Genomic DNA, 19,310 nt, shown 5'->3' with positions numbered 1-19,310 from the left:
CCAGGATGCTGTTATTGGGGATATTTTTGGTGCCCACTTGTCTACATTCTGACGGGATTCTACACTGATTAGTCACGCTCCCTCTTCCTCTTCCTGTTTCATTCCTTCTCACCCAACTCCTCTTTCACTCGATACCGATCACAACTTTTCATTTCTATTTGAATCACTTGACCCTTAAATATAAGGTATAAGGATTTTTATTTTTTATAAACATGAAATTCCTTTCACCCATATCAGTCTGTTGGCCTGGGTTTCCGGGAAATTATTTATTAGTCAGAGCTCTAGGGTTTATCTGTTAGGGATCATCTTGACTCCTACCTTTTTCTTGTGCTTCTGCTGCTGTTCCATTTCCTTGTCTACAAGGACACTGCTGCTCCCGGCATCACTGTTGATACTACAGTTGATATGACCGCAGCTTCATGTGCTCATCACAACAAAATTGCTTCCTCTTTTCTCTTCACACTCCATGTCTTTGATCTGAAACGTATGGAAGAAATGAGAACGTGTGAGAGACAATAAGAGCAGGGAATATATAGGTATGAAGTTCTGAGGACTGTATTGGTACTGTTTGTGTCTGGCTCTGTGCTAAATATTTTATATTAAAGAGCAATGGCACCACCCAGAGGATTTTTTGTGACAAAAGAATTGTGTTCTATTCATGCATCATATAGAACCACAACAACAATATTTATAAAATTATTAAAAATAATAATAATAATATAATAATGATAATAATGTGCACCAAAAACAAAAAAAAACATTAGAAAAAATTAGAAAACTGTCGTTACTGCAGGACATTTCCGACAGAGGGCGGTCATTACACATGTTGTTCATATGTGTTTAATACAATTGCTGTATAAATCGACAGATGGTACTTTCTTGTACGAATCTTTATTTTTATTTAATTTTATTTTCAAACTAAAGCATTTTTATAAATAAAAATATATAATATTTTTTTAAAACTATATTATTGAAAGTCGCGGAGTGTTTGTGAGGGTGTTTACGGGCAGTGGTATAAAACATCCCTGTTGTGTAGAATTACAGTATCTGAATATATTGTGAATTTTAGGAGGTTATTCAATACTAAACTTTAGACAACAACAATTGTGTTTTTAAGTTAAATTATTTGTTTTCCCATTCTTCTTAGAACATAAATGCACACTTTTAGGTATAACCCAAATTAACTAATTCCGCTTAAGAAAGCCTGTTACAGTTCTGCAAACATTAGCATTTTTATCTGACACCTGTAAGTTACATGGTGCTGCGTTAGCAACAAGTTAGCCCCGCAAAATTCACCCCATTGTCAAATATGCGTTTTCATATAACACCTCTTGGAAATAGTAATAAAATAATGTAACATAAACAATATATAAAAGTTAGGAAACATTAGACGCTGTACCTGATATAAGGTGGTCGTTGCATAACGGGTCCCACCGGTCCGGGTTTTTTCTGGTCGCTTCTGGCTTGTTTTATTGCGTTTATCCACTTTTGTCGCCTTTCAGTATCTTGTTAAATGCCTGTCCCTTCGCTCGTCCTCCCGGGGCACACAGCTATCCACCACACTTTATTTATTTATTTATTTTATTTATTTCTGTTTATTCAACTTTACCTGCGACTTCCCTGCCAATTTCGCGGGGGTTTGCTAACGAGTGACGCATTACGGAATGTGTGACGTCAACACCCGGAAGGGAATCACTGGGTGTTGTGAATGTAAGTCACTATAAACTTAATTCAACTCGTTCAAAATTACGTGCTTTATTGTACTTACTACTTAATATGCAACATTTTAGTATTATAAAATTTAGTATTCTAAAAAAAAATCTAATTAAATTTTGGTTAATATGGTTAATATTTTGCTATTAACTATTAACAAATTGAAAATGTTAAAATCTCACGTCGTCATTGAAGCAGATTGTATGGCCTTTGACAAATGGAATCTAATGTTAATTGTACACCATTAAAACATAAAGAAAACATTGAAAATATTTAAACATTTACAGACAGCATGGCTGAGCATAGAGTTTAGTTTAGTTTTTTTTATCAGGCTTTGGTAAAAAGGTTTACAAAATACGTTTTATATTTTTCTAAAACTTCCTGAAAATGTTAATATTAAACATTTTTGTTGTTTTACTTTACCATTTTTGGATTACAAAATGCACAAAGAGACTAAATAACTAGTAAAGTGCAGAGAGGGTACTGTAAGGACACATAGGGACAATTGTAGGCTTGAACAGGTGTAACCACTAGAAACGGCAGAGAAGTCCCCTCTGACGTGCTTTGTTCGTCCAGTCATGTGTTGAGGACAGTTGGACATGACAGACACTTTGTGTGCAAACAGCAGCCTGGCCAAAACAGAGAACTCCCAGAAGATGAAACAGACTGTCACGTTCTACTGCCAGAAAAAAACATATCCCACCTTCATTTTTTACTTATTTCTTTTCAAATGTTTTTAGATTTCATTATAAAAAAAAGAATTGTTATATTGCAGTGGTTTCAAAAACAAACAATCAATTTGTCACCTATTTTCTATTAGTATTCATCAAATGATACTTGCCCCTTTAGGTCCAAACAGATCGTCTAGCGTCCATCAGTCAGTCATCGGCCTCAGCCATGATAAGACCAGGTGTACAACTGCAGGACTGAAACACAATACATGTAAACACTACAGGTACAGCACCATAGTGTTGTTGTTTTTTATTCAGGTTTGAAAGAGATTGAAAGCTCAACTCAAGAAGGAAAGAACATAAAAGAACTACTGGAACACCAAGGTGTAAAAGTGGTCAAGACTAAGTTTTCCTTTTTCACCCATCTGCTTCAGTGACTTCTTACAACATGGTGCAGGTGTAACACTATTGGCTGGAGACAAACTACTAATTTGTGTTCAAACAAATCTCAAAAGTAAGTTGTTTTCTTTTTAAAACATATAAAGAGATTAAAACTCACCCACTCTCTTTGTGATTGTTTCTTTTTTTTCCCGTAGATCTCTAAATATTGGTCTCAGGGGGGAAAAAAGTCAGTTATAGGATTTAAATATTCTTAACAAAGGGTTTTGTATCTCAAGTCAAATCCTAAAATGAAGAAAACAACATCTTAACATATGACAAAACTGACAAACTCACAGGAAGTTTTTTTTTTTTTTTTTCATTTTAAATGTACCGGTCAACTCCAAAAGACGGTAAAATAAATTAAACAATTGTGTTTGAAAAGTACATATCTTTTGATATGTAATTTTTTTTGACACAAAAATACATTACAACAACATGTTAAGAAACAAAAACTTGGAAACATTGAACAATAACCTGAGTTGGAAAATAAACATTGTGGTCACACAATCAAAAACCTATTTTTCATGTGCTTATGTTTTACATAAGTGGAAAAGTTCACATGTAAACTTGTATTTTTCTGCACATTCCATAGACGGGCGCAGCACTAGCTACGAAGAGAGATGCTTTTGAAAGGACACCGAGGCAGGGAACAGCGGAAAATTGCGGGAACACTATTGCAGTGGACAGATGGGCCGTAGCAGGTGACAGGCAGCATGTGACTGGGAAAGTGCAGGGCACAGATGTCAAGAAGCAAGGGAATCTGTACAAAGGTGCAGTTCATACAAAAAGTTTGTTTTCTTTGTCTTTAGTTCCCGCATCATATCTCGATTTGAGCTTCTTTGGCAGGCGACGGCTCCTTCAGTGGGCCCGAGATGGTGTAAAACCTGCTGGAGAAATTAGGATATAAAAAATAGTGAAAAAACATCATTTGTCTTTTTTTTTGTTTTTTTGTCTGTTTTATATCAATCATTAAAAAATACGTAGCATTGCTCATATCCTGGCACTTAGCAGCCAGATTGGGTTGCCTAATCCCATTACTGTCACTTTACAGCGCAGCTAATAGCTTACCTTGACCTTCTGAAATGCAGGCGTTTCTTCAGAGAACAGACTTTTGTGCAGGAATTTTTCATGTCCACGAGCTGGTAGATGATGGGGTTGTACATGGCCGAAGACTTGGCCAGCAGGGTGGGAATGACCGAGACAGATATGGGCACTGTGTCTGGCTCGCCAAATGCGGACACCACTGATACCACCGCGTATGGGATCCAGGCTATCAAGAAGCCCGCACAGATCAGCATCGCCACCTTGAGGGGTAGATGACAGAAATGTATATTCATACATATATGTGTATATATGTTTTGTCTGCATATATGTATACATACATATATAAAAGCAGATATGTGTACATATTTTGCAATTACAGCCCCTTAGGCTACAGACAGGTGGCAGTGTGTGACGGTGTGAGTATCTGTCTGAACAACTACGGTAGAATGCAGAGCATTTACCATAAATCTGCAATTTATATCGAGGGCACTGACGTGAACAAACATATTGAAAACAATCCAGACTTCACTGCATTGTTAACTGTAATGTGAATATTACAAGATGAACAAAAAGACCTCCTTAAGGCTGTTAAATTTGGCCAGTCTCTCATTAAGAATCCCAAAATGGAATTTTCCTGTTTATTAACTGTCATCCCTGTTTTCAATGACAGTTAGTTTCCCTATGTTTTGGTTCTGCACACATGCACACCAGCCAATCACTGCCTGTAAAACCACATTAAATTAATCACACAAGAGATAATAATAATAATAAGTTCATTATTTCTGCTGCGTCTCTTTCTCTAAACCCACGTTTGTAACTACTCACACACCTTTGTGAGTTTCATCTCCAGGTTGTGACTATTTGAGATGCGGGCGTCAAAGTGTGACATCTCCTTGGCAGTAGACTTGACTTTGAAGATGATCATGACATAAGAAAAGACAATGACGCCCGTGGGGAGGACGAGACAGAAGAACAGGATGGACAAGACAAAGCTCTGACCAGACACGGATGCCTGTGCCAGCCACCAGTCCAAAGTGCATGAAGTCCCAAAGGGCTCTGGGGCGTAGTTTCCCCAACCCACCAGCGGCATGGTGGCCCAGAAGCCCGCATACACCCATACAAATATGACACAGAGGAAGGCGTGTTGGCGCTTCAGCCATTTACCTGAGGGTTAAAAAAAACAGAGCAGTGAGAGACATGGACGTACTCCTGGGTTTAAGCCACGATCAGCAAGTAAATCCATTCATATTAAGCCACGATCAGCAAGTAAATCCATCCATATATTTCTTTCTATCCTCTATCTATCTATCTATCTATCTATCCATCTATCTATCGATCTATCTATCTATCTATCTATCCATCCATCATCCATCCATCCATCCATCTATCCATCCATCCATCTATCTATCTATCTATCTATCCATCTATCTATCGATCTATCTATCTATCTATCTATCTATCTATCCATCTATCTATCGATCTATCTATCTATCTATCTATCTATCCATCTATCTATCGATCTATCTATCTATCTATCTATCTGTCTGTCCGTCTGTCTATCTATCTATCTATCATCTAACTATCTATCCACCCATCCATCATCCATCCATCCATCCATCCATCACTTCCATCTATCTATCCACAACAACTAAATGTTGTTTTCTCCTTTCTAAATATTGATAATAAATAAAGTGACAGCCGACTTTGACAATTGGCACGATACATTAAGTTCTATATTTTTGGAACAGTACCATATTGTAGGTGACAGATTTTAAGGTAGCGGTCCAAGCTGACCATGGTCATTGTGATGAGGCTCCCGCATCCAAAGAAGAACCCCGCCCAGCCATAGATCTGACAGCCTTCCCAGCCGAACAACCAGCGATGGTACAAACTACATATAATGAAAAATGGCTTTCCGGTAACTGCAAAACAGAGCAGGGGGAAGCAAAGACGGGTAGGTGGGAAGGATTAAAAAAAGAAGGGTAGAAAACCAGGGAGGAGGGAAGAAAGGAGGGAAGAAGGGAAGGAAAAGTTGGGAGGAGGAAGATGCATTAAAACGAATGTTCTTCATAACTCATTTCAACAAAGAAATGAAAAAGTGACAAAACTTTATCTTTCATTTGAGGTAGACCAGAGTTTCCTATAGTTGGGGGCAGGCCCAGAGTTTTTTATTATTAAATATTATTAAATTTGTTTTTTTGTGATTTGATTGTTTTTTTCCTGAGGGAAAATCAGTGAATTGTGATTATAATTTACAGTGTTTTATACTATAGATGAGTTTTAAAGCAATAGCAGTGAATGGGGAGGTCTTAAAAAAAACTATATACTGTATATAATAATAATAACAATAACTATTATTATTAATATTATTATTATTATATTCGCTACAGCTTTTTTACAACTATAGAGGGAGCTCTTTTTCATAACAAACTCATTTATGACAAGATGCATGTATTTGCCACCCATATTGGTTTTCAATTTCCCTAACACTTTTTTCTATTACAAACAATATATTGTGAGAGAGCTACACATTATATCAGAGCCAGAGAGGCAAAGTGACTCTATGAATAATTTATTTACCTCTTCCGCAGAACACAGTGAATAAATAAACCAATCAATTATTGTTTGCTGTGAATAGGTAAGTGTTGTGGGTTATTCCCAATATGAAGGTCTGGGGAAGTGAGCCTATAGATTAAAGCACCTCCAGCAATACAGCATATACTGCAGCATATACAGATGTCAAGTGGGCTGAACCAGTACAATCATAACATAATTACCTATAACTAGCAATAAGTCCACGTTTTACCCCTTTGTTTTCATGCAAACAAGTGCAGGTATATTAGATATTTATCACTTTTTCATATTGAATGAATATTAATATTTTTTACAAAAAATATCCTTAGCACAAAGTGGGGTTTTTTTGTGTGTTTTAAATTCACCAAGCAGGCCGGATTTGACTTCCTAGTGGGCCGGTTTTGGCCCGCAGGCCATATGTTTGACACCCATGGTTTAAAGGTTTGGGTTTTTTAAAATGTCTAATTTTTTTTTGTTTATTTAACAATAAAATACATTTAAAAAAATACAAATTTGAATAATAAAAAGTAATTCAGTACCTGAAATGCCAAAATCAAAAACTGCTAAATTAACCGTCATCAGCTCCATAGGCTTTAACTTGGTCCTGCGCTTGATGGTCATATAAATGACGTAGCCATTTCCTGTTGCTGATAAGATTCCTGAAAGAGGAAGAGAAACACCATTTTAGAAGAAACAATATAAACACACACACACTGGTGGGTCTGCACCAAGTGAATTTCGATGTGGCGAAAAAAGATTTGAATAAAATGTAATCTGTAAAAAATTACACACAAATTTAAAATTGAACTTAACCACACAATTTTGATCTATACTCTACACATTACACATTATTCATTATAAAATGGATATTCGTGTATAAAATTCTTGAGATCAAAGGACATGCATGTTTTACTTTTGAACTGTGCACATACATATCAGTACATAAATTACTGCTGTACCACATACAGAGATAAGTTCCAAGAGACGGAGGTGGATGTAGTATTTTACATGTACAGTATGACATACCCCCTGGTGCTCACCCCCGGGCGTCATTTCTGATCTCAGTAGCGCTCAGTTCACATGAGTCCGAAACGCACATGAAACAGATTTATATATTTCTGGCTAAGACACAGGCACCACTTTTCAGTTCTTTAATAAAAACTGCTCATGGTATCATACGATATGATACAACCCAGTAATAATACCTCTGAAGTACATGTATAAACAGCAGCGGTGAAACAACGTGTAGTGCATTACAACAAAATAAGACAAAAAAATACAAGAAAAATTAAAAGAAATTACTAATGTTATAGATATACTGTATATGTATGTATGTATTAAAAGCATTTCAAAACAAAGGACCAATGGCGGTCCTCCAAGCTGCGAACACACTGTGAATGGATTTACTGTAACTTGAATCAATTACATCTGCAATAAATGACCTTGACTGCAGGAAGGACATTGTCTTTCGATGTATTCATTAAGTATAGATCGTAAGATATTGACAAGAACATTCGTCTGATCGTGTGTAGCTGCAACAGTCCGACTCTAGGGATCTGTCATCGGTCAAAATGCATAATGAAGAAGAAAAAAACATCCTTAAGTCGCTCCAGAATGTAAGTCGCACCAGCCAGCTAGAGTGCCCTCTAGCGGTTGTGAGTGCGAAAATAACGAACATTTGAAATATATAAGTTGAGTATAAGTCACAAACCCAACCAAAGGATGAAAAAAAGTGCGAAAGTAAAACTTATAGTCTGGAAATAATAGTCTGGAATTAATCAAGGTTGCTTAATTTTCCGAAGGGAACTCCCAAGGGAAATAAAGTTCTATTTATCTATCTATCTAAACATAAGGCTCAGGATTTGTATTTCCATGCAAGGCACCACAGTCATATAACTGCCCTCAAAGTCAATCATCGTCCAGTCTAAATGCTCCACTTGGCAGATACGGGTATCAGTAAATAGATGAACAAGAAGATTTCAAAGAAGATTGGCTTTTTTTTTTTTTTTAACCTTACCTATGATGCTGATGTAAACTGCCGCAGCGATATCCGCCTCTTTTGAGAGTCTTGATGCGAAGGGGTCTCCACGAAGCATATGATGAGAGGCGTAAGAGGGCCACGTCTCATTTCCCATCACCGCCATCAGTGGAGGTTATCCTGTAGGGTGAAGCAAGTGGCTGTGATAGTCTTATTACAGTAATTCCAACGGGCAACAGCGTTATGCATGCGTCAATGTTACAACATAACAACCACAGGTCCTTGGTCCTTTGTCAACAATCAGCTGTTTACCCAAACAGTGGAGGAAATAATGTTTCTCAACCACATGACAGCAGCTCACTGCATGTAGGCCGGCTGAAGTCAACAACAATAGGTAATGGATTTTAAAGAATGGAGATATAATCGATTTTAAAGGCCACATGTTTAGGACTAAGGAGAATCTACAGTAGCTTCCTGAATGTCCTCTGTGTCAAGAGAAGTCTTCAATCAAGATTAAAATACAACACGGATGAAGTTTGTCCTCTCTGGGCTGGGCTAGTAAAACATTGAGACATCCAGCATGAAAGCGCGTCAGTGAAATCATGGAAGACTGGCTACAAAGGGAACACATCAGATGCTTCTCAAATCAGTTACGCACGTTAAACTTAGTCGTGATTCACATGAAACAGTTCCCTGTTGAAAAGAGAGAGAGAGAGAAAAAAAAATATCCTCAGGGTAAAATGATTCAGCAAAATGCACTGAATAAACTTTGGGTCTTCATTAATCCAAGATGGTTTTTTAAAATGTTGTTGTACCCGCCGTTTAAATGACAATAAAGAATGACAAAAACTGGATAGTCCAAGTGGGGCCGTTACAATGACAATAAAGAATGAGAAAAACTGGATAGAACTGGTTACCGTATTTTCTGGACTAGAAGTCGCTGAAGTATATGTCGCACCAGCCAAAAAATGCATAATGAAGAAAAAACAAACAAACATATATGGGTTGCTCTGGAGTATAAGTTGCATCAGTGCCCTCTAGTGGCTGTCAGTGTGAAAATAATGAACATGCAAATTTTCAGTGGTACTGGAGTAGCAGATACTGGTATACAAGCTTAAAGTGCCCCCTAGCGGCTGTTACTGTGAAAATAACCAACATATGAAATTATGTTTTTTAATATATATATATAAGTCGCACCTGAAAATACGGTACTACATGTCACAAGGAGTTGTTGATGAGATGTTTCTTATTAGGACGAGCTCACTTGTAATACCTTGTTGTGCTAAATGCATGTCAAACGGACACATACAAATTCACACACATTTACACACGCAACGCTGAAATACATTAATTAATTGTTAATTGATTGTCAGTTATACTGACACTCAGAAAAGCATGTTTTATACACAGCGTACAGTATATTATAACTACAACTGCACAGTCACTGTAAAAGAGACGTTTCCACTGAACCATAGACATAAACACATGTTCAATGTGTTTGTGATTAATGTTTTTCAATTGTCAAAAAACAGTTAACTGGTCCTTTAAAATAAGCCGTTGACTATACGTATGAAAATTCTATTTGTCACGCATGCAATGTTCAGGAACATTACTGACTAAATCATGTCTCCTATAGAAACACATTCATTTATATTACTTATGTTATAGCAGTGGCTGATAAAAAAAGAAAATAAAAAAGAAATTGAAAATAAGAAAAAAATAAGAAATAAGTAAAAAAATACAAATTTTATGTTCTGATTAGATTAATGTAATGGTGGCACGATGCTACTAGGACGCTGCTAATAAAGTTGCATACACAGTGGCTTAACATGTATTATTATATTAACCACACCACTTTTTTATGCCCATTGTATCAATTTATTCAGTTGTATTTTTCTGCAGCACCTTAGAAACTGGTCCAATGCGCAAAAAAGGGTTGGGGATCGCTGTTTTTAAATGATCAAATGACATCAAAAAAAAAAAAAGATTTCTTCCAGGTAGCACCTACTTGCAACAATTTGTTCTTTTCCATTTTCTTTTTTCACTGAAACTTCGACATATTTGACCATGAATCCTGCCTCCTGAAGAGGAAACACGGTGAACCATTACTACGCTCCATTTATCTCGCTCCCTTGGCTGCAGAGCATGTGAGTACATCCAGTTTATGGCTTAATTCGTAAGCTAAACCACAGACAGGATATCAAGGTGATGTATTACATAGGAATGTTGATGTACTGAAATGACGACAGCCAGACGTCAGAAGAACGGTGTTGCACATAAACCTTTTCTGGTAAAAAAGATGTACTGAAATGACGACAGCCAGACGAAGAATCATGTTTTTCACTGACTTATTACGAAGACAAATCTTTATATCGCTGATGCACTGCGTCATACTAAGAAGAATGGTGTTGCACATAAACCTTTTCTGGCAAAAATTATATAACATTTACTGAATTCGCACTGTAGAAACATGAGAACAATAATGTGGAAAAAATGTAGTTTAAACTGCTTTTAAAGTTCGTCACAAATATAGACGCTTCGTATATAAGTTCATCCAATTGATATTGATGAAACGAACACAACAACACCATGAAAAACCCGTGTCCTCGGGGAAAAAAAATTCCTCCCTCTACTTCGATGTGTCGAAACTTCTTTTTTCTCCCTACTGTACCCTCACCCGTCTAACAACAGTGCAAAATCAGGCCCAGCTACGACTGGTACTTCAACGGTGCGGCATACACAGTACAATCGCTTTGAAATTCTAATCAGAGTGCTGCGCAGCACAACAGATGGTACGTCAACAGACGAAGGGTCAAAGAGATCTGCTCTCAAAAGTCAACACGACTCATTATGTAAAGAATCATTTCCACATTTGTAAATGGTTTTCCTTCTGTCTAATCTCACATCTTCGTTCCATGTCCAGTTTCCATGCTCCTCCTCTGCATATCCTTACAGTGTCTGCAGAGATGAGGATCTGCTCTTCCCCCTACTGTTTGTCTTCTCTCTGACAATTGTTTGACCAAGTCTTCACCTCTGTTTATCAACAATCTGCCAATCGGCCAATCTGACTAGGACACATGCAACCCGGATACATCGGGCTTAAACAAGCAAGAGGTGAGGCATAGATCCTGGTTTCGTCTACACACATGATTTAACTCGGACCTGATGAAATATTTAAAGCAGACAATGGAACACTCCTCCACAAGATTCAAAGAATCTGTCAACTTCAGTAAGATTCTATATCTATATCTAAGCACTTAAAAGATAGGATTCTTCTTCTTCTTATGATGAGTCAAAAAGTTTACCCAACCCTGGTCTGGCAGAAACATCTCTCCTGACGGATCTGCTGTGGTTCAACCACTGGCTATGATTAGCAAGTTATCATTGAGTACATGGCCTGAAGTAAAAATGAATAAGCATGAATAAACAGAAAGCCAAGTGTTCGTGGGAATTGATTTGAAGGCCTCAAGAGTATTTTTATACTCTTGAGTGCTTTCCGCAACAGCTTGTGGGTTTGTGCGTGAGACACCAAGCAAAACTGTAGTAGCTACAGAGATGAAACGCTATTACTTATAATTTACGACACTCATCACAAAACTTTTCAAACTAAAAAAAAGTGAGAGGCAGGAGAAATAAGCCTTGGTCTCAGTTTGATGTCACGTAGATCTAATACCGTAATTTCCACAAGTGCAACTTAATATAGGCTGCACAAATCTCTAATGACTCCAATGGACCTGTCTTAGCAACGAGAGTTGCTAGAGCTAGTACAATGTCAGCAATTGACTTATTGTGATAGAATGATCAGATGTGGTATAAACTTGGATGTGGATTTTCAGCCTTAAAATCACCTCACAAAAGAGCTGTTCTTCACAGAATCATATTTGTCCATGCACATTCCCTCAGGGAGAAACACGCAGTAACAGCTGAGGAAGATGAGGTAGTTTGGAAAAAACATTTCTCTATATCTGTGAATGTCCTTGGAAGTGATCGATGCAGGTAATGACATAGAGCTTGTGATTAAGTGTTTGCTCGTTTGTCTATTTGACTGATCCAGTGAAAAGTATCCTTGTTTTATATCTTTTTTCTTTTCTGGTACTGTAGTTTCCCAGGGCTGCGTTACACAACCATCATCTGCACCAGAGACCTTCTTTAATGTCTATGGTCAGTCCTCACTATCTACCTTAGCACTATCCTAAGCAGATCCTAGGGGTGGCTCGATCTGATACTCATGGGTGTCGGTCTGATATTGGTAAAAAAAAACATCAACAAAAACAACTATAGCCTGTCCAGTCCACTACCTAAACCCAAATGTCAGACATTTGCACATCTGTAAATACTCCATAATATGTTCATAAATGGTTCTGATGTTGATTAATATCATCATCATGTCATCTCTGGTCAAACCAAATAAAGGCTTTTAAGCTCCGGCGGGCCATACATAATGACTTAGTGAACCGCATTTGGCCCCCGGGCCCTTATGCCCTTGTGTTTGACACGTGATTTAAGGGCCTAAATTGAAAGATTTGAATAAACTCTCTTCAGGTGATCAATAAAGTAATTTCTAAAAAGTAAAAGCTACAAAAATGTATCCACATAAATTAATGTTGTTATTATTGATAATAATAATATTACTATTCTTTTATCATTGGGGCACTGTTATGTTGACTTCATATGGGTTGCGGTATGGCATTCACCTTATTGCAAGGTCTTAATCCTGAATATTACCATGAAGTGTTTAATTAAATGAAATGTTATTTTTACTGATAAGTTAAACAACAACCACAATAATTCATTACATGTAGCAGTATTATGAGTTTTGGTGGAGGCGACTCTTTGGTCTTTGGAACCTCACAGCTTGTTTGGCCAACCACATGTTCTCAATGGCCCCTCGGGGGTCGGGGGGGTGAAGAACATAGAGGTTTAAGTGACTTCTGTTTGAACTGAGAACATAGCTGTTAAAGTCATATTTATAGCGAACAACCCTTGAGCTTTAATATTGTTAAGGTTCTATTAATAAGGCAGTACAGCAGCAGTGTGGGGATTCCCTATGCTCTTCTCACAGTACACGTAGTACTGTGTGTTTATCACGCAGTAAGAATCCCATTGACGGGAAAACCTCATGGAATCTTGTTTTTTGACCTTAAAGCAGACCTTAGTCGTGTGCATTAAGATTTAAATTGTGTCTTTTTCTTAGACGTTTACAGCTTCTTAAACAGTGCCAGACCTGACGGTCGTAATCTGTAAGTAAATTCTAGATGAAAAAAAAAAAAATTTGTCCTTGGAGGAAAAATACATAGTTAGTGTTGCGATTTAATTATAATATATATTTAGTAAGTATATATGTATATTCAAATATATAAATGTATATATATAAATAAGTATATATATTTATATATTTATATACAAATATATATATATATATATATATACCTAAATATATGTTGACACAAAATCGATATTTAACAAAATAAACAAATACAGATTTTTTTTTTCTTTTTTTTGTAAATCAGTGGGACACTGATTACACGATAATCACAGGCGATTTCAACGGAATTTCAAAAATCCATCCACGCTATGTTGAAAACAAAAAAAAAAAAGAACAGTGGCTTGAATGGCGTAAAAAATCCTTATATTTCACATATTTCAATATATTTTGTTAATTATAAAACAATTCAAATTAATAAATGAAAACGTACAGCTTAAGACAACTAAGTCAAATAGCCCATTAAAAACAAACAATCTAGTTTTGCTGATTGTTACATCTCGGAGCACATTCAGATTATTTTTTTAAAAAAGGCATAAGAATTAATGTGTACTTCATCACTCACCTTCAAAATATAATTAATCGTCCGGGGAAAAAAACAGTTTAAATCCTGTTCGGTGTAACGTCTCAACCTGTTATGAAGGAATCCGTGCGACTGAACTGACTAGACTGTGGCTGTCTCTCTCTCTCTCTCTCTCTCTCTCTCTCTTGCCCTCCTCCCTTCTCCCTCTCCCTCCTCCCTCCTCCCTCCTTCCTTCTCCCTCCTTTCTCCCTCCTTCTCCTCCCGTCATCCTCAACTCTTGGCTTATTTCTTCTCTTTCAAATGTCATTTCTGTCAACTCAGTTAATTGACTGCTGTTGTGACTTTTAACAGCCTCGTTGAAGAGGGAGTAGCGCGGCTATAACGTGTTGACTACAAGCCTGTTAAAAAAACCACGGCTCTGTTCGCGCCTCTGCCTACGTCAGTAATGACTACGTCACTGAAGATCAATCGATATCGGTAAGTTTAAGCACTCAGTAACTCACTCATTAAAAATAGATTAGTGCGCAGTCATTGTGTCCCGATTGAACAATAACGACGTTTTCATTTGATATCTTACCACTGGAGAATTGCACTCTAATTGAATGGAATTAGCATATTTTTTAGCTTATTTTTTAGTGTTTATTATCCACAGTACTTTCCTTATCTCATTTTTATGTTTTTGTTTTTTTTTTCACACCTAGAAGTACGCGAGCTGCCACTAGGGGTTGCGCAAGATGTAAAGAGGAAAAAAATGTTATGGCGGTTTGTAGTGTTTTTTTGTTTTTGTTTTTGTTTTTGTTTTTGTTTTTGTTTTTGTTTTTGTTTTGTTTTGTTTGTTTTTGTTTTGTTTTTTAAGTTGCATAACTACTCATTTCTTTTGTGAGATTTTAAATCAAAAGCTGAATTTTTAATAAATAAATAAATGGAGGCTCTATGTGTGTCTACTGGTCATTTGAGAATGATTAAAATATAAAATAAATAAATTTGTGTCTACTGGTCATTTGAGAATGATTAAACTATAAAATAAATACATTTGTATTTACTATATTAATCTCATATTTGGGAAATTGTTGCGTTAGCAGCAGATATGCTGTTAACAAGCTGCCCCCAGCAGGCGCCAAGCATGTGGTTCCTCTGGGTATCGAACCCAGGATTAGCTGCATTGCTGTGTGTTTTTTTTAGGTTGTTTGTTGTTTACGTTGTTCTCTTTCTCCGTAAATGTCATTGTAATTCATCAAGAAATGTGACTGGTAGGGTTTGCTGTACACACAGTCAGCGGTAAGAGCATTATAGATTATTGGCCACACTAGCTTTTCAAATAAACTCTGACCTTATGGTGTTTGTACGTTCTACCTGGTTTCTGATACGTTCTTCCCTTTGCCCTTAGCGACAGCAGTATCAACACCTTAGATTATGTCATATTGGCTTTCTAGCTCTCACTCCTTAAACACACACACACAAAGACATGCATAGGAAGTTCTCAGCAGCACCAGCTCACCAGGAATATAACTCATTAGCTGTGTATATCCTAGCAACAACTGAGCTTCACTTCCTGTAAAAAATATCCTGTCTTCTAAATAATTCAACTGCACTACACTCACTAACATCTGAAGAGAGCACTCGATATTATACTTTATACTTACGCGCTTACATATCGAAGTATTTCAGTACTCTGTCGTTAGGTTAGAATGTTACTGTGTAAACACTGAACAAAAAACTGAGTACACTGTGATGGAATGTAGCCAGGATTGGAATATCTATACACGGCTAAACTTTAGAAGAAAGAAAAAAAAAAACTATCAGAAATGATGTATTTTAACGTTTTGCTGTAATTTTGCACAAGACACGTAGTTACAGTGTGTAATGTCCTGTAATATTCTTTGTCCTTTTTTTTGGTATGCTAACTTTAGCGTTATCTGACAAAGTACTCAAGTAAAAAAGCATGAAAATAAACTTCCGGCAGATGTTTTGCTTACATCTGTCACTACTGCGACTGTACAAACAAAGCTGCCACGGGCTTTTTAGAGCATTCCATTAATAAGAGAATGAAGGTTAAGCTTGTAATAACAAGTGGTAAGATGAGGTCATTCTTTAACATGACTCTCCAATGCGAGACCTATCGACCTCCAAGAAATACCATACAATCAGTCAATTCCACTGAAGAAGAGCCTTCATATGATTTTTATGTAACTTCCTTTTCAAGGTCTTTCTAACGCTGCGTTTCCCACCGTAGATGATAAAGAGAAGAATGAACGTGATGACCTAGGACCCTTCTGTGATTTCCTGGGATCTTCAAGCCATGTTCTTGTTTTCAAAAGCCATCTTGGTTTTGATGGCTTCACGCTTTTACACGCCAACACCTCACTGAACAAAATACACCGAAGGTTTGTCTTTTTTTTAATCAAAAATACGAGAACATTTCATGTGTTTACCATGCTCAGTTAGCATATGTAGAACGAGTTTGTGTGTCTTGCTTGCACTACTCGGTTATTATCGCCACCTACTGTTGAGGTCTGGCGACGGCTGGCCTGGTTTCTGCTCTGTGAATACAGGCGGTTACGTTAGCGTTCTGTTCCGACGGTGCGACGTAGTCACTCACCCACACTAACACATCGTAAGCTAGGCTATAAGAAACCTCCGAATGTGACACAACCCAGTGTAAGGTGCCAAATGGCGATCGTATAGCACCGCGTGATGACGTGTTCGTCCGCTAGTCTCCATTGTTTTAATACGCTGTCTGTTTACATTACTGACATCACAGCTTGGTAAACAACCTGTGTAAAATGGAGAAGGGTGGACTGTCTCATAAAAAATACATTTCTGTACGTGTTCCGACACTCGTCCTGAGTCGATTGTATTAACGGTGCATTTGTGAGTGGTTTTTCCTTGGTGCTGGCTGACACCTTTTATCACATGAATTCACAGGAGACTCCACACAGATGCCACACAGCACCATAGTCTCTTTTTCCCTCACTTTACCTACTCTAACAACACCCTTGATGGAATACTCTAAAGTGTCAGCCACGGGTCAACAACACATGGAGCGAAATCATTAGGAACTCACGGCAGAATGAGAAGGAGTGCACAAAAAGTTTGTTTTCCTAAATCGAGGAAATTATTTGAGTTGACGTTTTATGAGGCAAAAAAGCTACACATTAGGAGAATAAACTAGTATGGGAATAAAGCAGTAACGTTATAAGAAAAAGTTTAGGAGAATACATTTGTAAGTTTACAAGAATACGGTCATATGTTCTTAGTTACCAAGAATAAAGTATTATGTTTAGATGTTGTTAAACTCATTTTGGTTCACAAAACGAATTATAGGTCAAGTGGGCCGGACGAAGCACAATCATAACATAATTACCTATAAATAACAAGTCCATGTTTTTCTCCTTTGTTTTCATGCAAAGAAGTACAAGTATAATATATATTTATTGTTTTTCATTCATATTTAATATAGAGTTTTTTTTTGAATTAAATATAATTTTACAAAAAATATTTTAGTTAGTTTTTTTTTTGTAGTGTTTATGTATTAATCTTGTTTAATAAGTCATCAAGCGGGCCATGTTGAACACCCTAGTGGGCCTTCTTTTGGCCCGCGGGCCATATGTTTGACAACCCTGGTTTAGCCGATGTGTTTTTTCGGGGAAGAAGTTGGACAGATGTTTTTTTTAAAGAGTTGGATAGATGTTTTTTTTCCCATTTATTTTAATATTACAACTTTATTATCATCCATTTATAAGTCTATCCTAATAAATGTACTTATTTAAAGAGTTGGATAGATGTTTTTTTTCATTTATTTTAATATTACAACTTCATTATCATCCATTTCTAAGTCTATCCTCATAAATTTACAATTTTTTTTGCCTAAAGTTAAGACATTAATCTCGTAATAAAATAAAAAAAACATTCTCAGTGTGTGCCCTCACACCCTAATACTGTTGTGCAATTCAGAAAACCCAAGAAAAATCGAAATCATGAATGAATTATTATTCATTTCCCACAACAGCCCTCGGCGCAAATCGTTATGATTTCCATATTTAGGGCAGAAACAGTCTCTAGATGTAAATGGATGCTCACCGCTAGTCGCCAGTGCCAGTGCCAGTCATCAAAATGCATCAGCAAGGTCACCTCCAGGCAAACATACAGCCCACAATTTCATAAGGAGCTTGGAAATGACTGTGTGCACCCCCAGGCACACTGACCTCAACATTTTTGAGTGTTATTGGTTCATATGGAAGATGGCGAGGAACCAGCTTAAAATCACAGAAGATTTCAGGTTCATTCTGAAGAATGTGTGAAATGATTTACCTGTAATTTCCTTTAAACAACACTGTGGCCAGACCAATCAAAGCTTTTTTTTTCAAAGTCAAGTGTGATCACACTAAATATTGATTTGATTTAAGCGTCTTTGCGGTTTATTCGTCATCGGTAAATTTAGGAAGACAGAAAAAAAAACTTTAAGCGTCTTTGCGGTTTATTCGTCATCAGTAAATTTAGGAAGACGGAAAAAAAAACAAAAAAACTTCACACTTTTAACAGTGGAGTGCCCTTTCTTTTCACACCCTAAATGTTACACAGTAGACTGAAAATAGGTCACTTTATATTCCTTATTTAACAAAAAAAAAAAAAAAGCTTGCGCAACTTTACCCTTACACAGAGCAACTACCGGTACTCTTTCCTACTAACCTACAGATGAGAGACGTCTACCTGACCCCTGGACCTACGCTTGGTCAAGTGTGGCGGTAATTAGAGGAACAAAAGCAGCAAAAATATGAATAAAAGATTATGGTCTGATTATGGAGGACGTTTACGCGACAGCCAAGGTTTGAAGCTAACTGCTTAATTGGAGCCGTTAGATCTTCTGGAGAAAAGAGGCGATGACGGTGTCGGTGAACAAGTATGCAACAGTTTTGGATGGTGGATCTTTCTGATACGGTAGGTTTCCAGGGTTACCTGAGGTACGGACACAAAATTTTGCATGTCAACAAATACAAATAATTCGTTATGTGGCACTATGTGCGGAAGACGGCATTGTTCACAATTTATCTGCTTTATCTGATTCACTTTCTTTCATTTGTATTGTTTTTTTTTTGCGGAACT

At 37.0% G+C, this 19,310-nt stretch overlaps 1 protein-coding gene across 3 annotated transcripts; it reads right to left on the bottom strand.

Annotated features, from left to right (window-relative positions):
* Nucleotides 1–2,584: 2,584 nt before the first annotated feature.
* Nucleotides 2,585–14,353, bottom strand: opn5 (opsin 5). Of its 3 annotated transcripts, none has more exons than XM_025053689.1 (7): nucleotides 14,250–14,353; nucleotides 8,461–8,601; nucleotides 6,983–7,102; nucleotides 5,621–5,791; nucleotides 4,699–5,033; nucleotides 3,894–4,129; nucleotides 2,586–3,712 (listed from the first exon to the last, which is right to left on the bottom strand). In XM_025053689.1, exons 2-7 carry the CDS (start codon nucleotides 8,585–8,587, stop codon nucleotides 3,643–3,645), a joined length of 1,059 nt encoding a protein of 352 aa, XP_024909457.1. In that variant the 5' UTR covers nucleotides 8,588–8,601; nucleotides 14,250–14,353; the 3' UTR covers nucleotides 2,586–3,642. The 3 variants fall into 3 exon arrangements, with proteins under 3 accessions (XP_024909458.1, XP_024909457.1, XP_008335469.1); XM_008337247.2 differs by having other exon boundaries at nucleotides 2,586–3,709; XM_025053690.1 differs by lacking the exon at nucleotides 14,250–14,353 and having other exon boundaries at nucleotides 2,585–3,712; nucleotides 8,461–9,199.
* Nucleotides 14,354–19,310: the final 4,957 nt, after the last annotated feature.

The sequence above is a fragment of the Cynoglossus semilaevis genome, unplaced genomic scaffold, assembly GCF_000523025.1.
Source record: "Cynoglossus semilaevis isolate Cse_v1.0 unplaced genomic scaffold, Cse_v1.0 scaffold476, whole genome shotgun sequence".
NCBI lineage: Eukaryota > Metazoa > Chordata > Actinopteri > Pleuronectiformes > Cynoglossidae > Cynoglossus > Cynoglossus semilaevis.
The sequence above is the reverse complement of the archived record's forward strand: the minus strand, read 5'-3'. Positions and strand labels throughout refer to the sequence as shown.

Bases quoted from the DNA above. Each gene is read 5' to 3' on its own strand.
- opn5 (XM_025053689.1), bottom strand. From the start codon at position 8,587: ATGGCGGTGATGGGAAATGAGACGTGGCCCTCTTACGCCTCTCATCAT. The intron at 5,792-6,982 runs GTACTGAATTAC...TCTGTTTTGCAG, and splicing joins TTTTGATTTTGGCATTTCAG to TTACCGGAAAGCCATTTTTC. The intron at 4,130-4,698 runs GTGTGTGAGTAG...CTACCCCTCAAG, and splicing joins TGGAGATGAAACTCACAAAG to GTGGCGATGCTGATCTGTGC.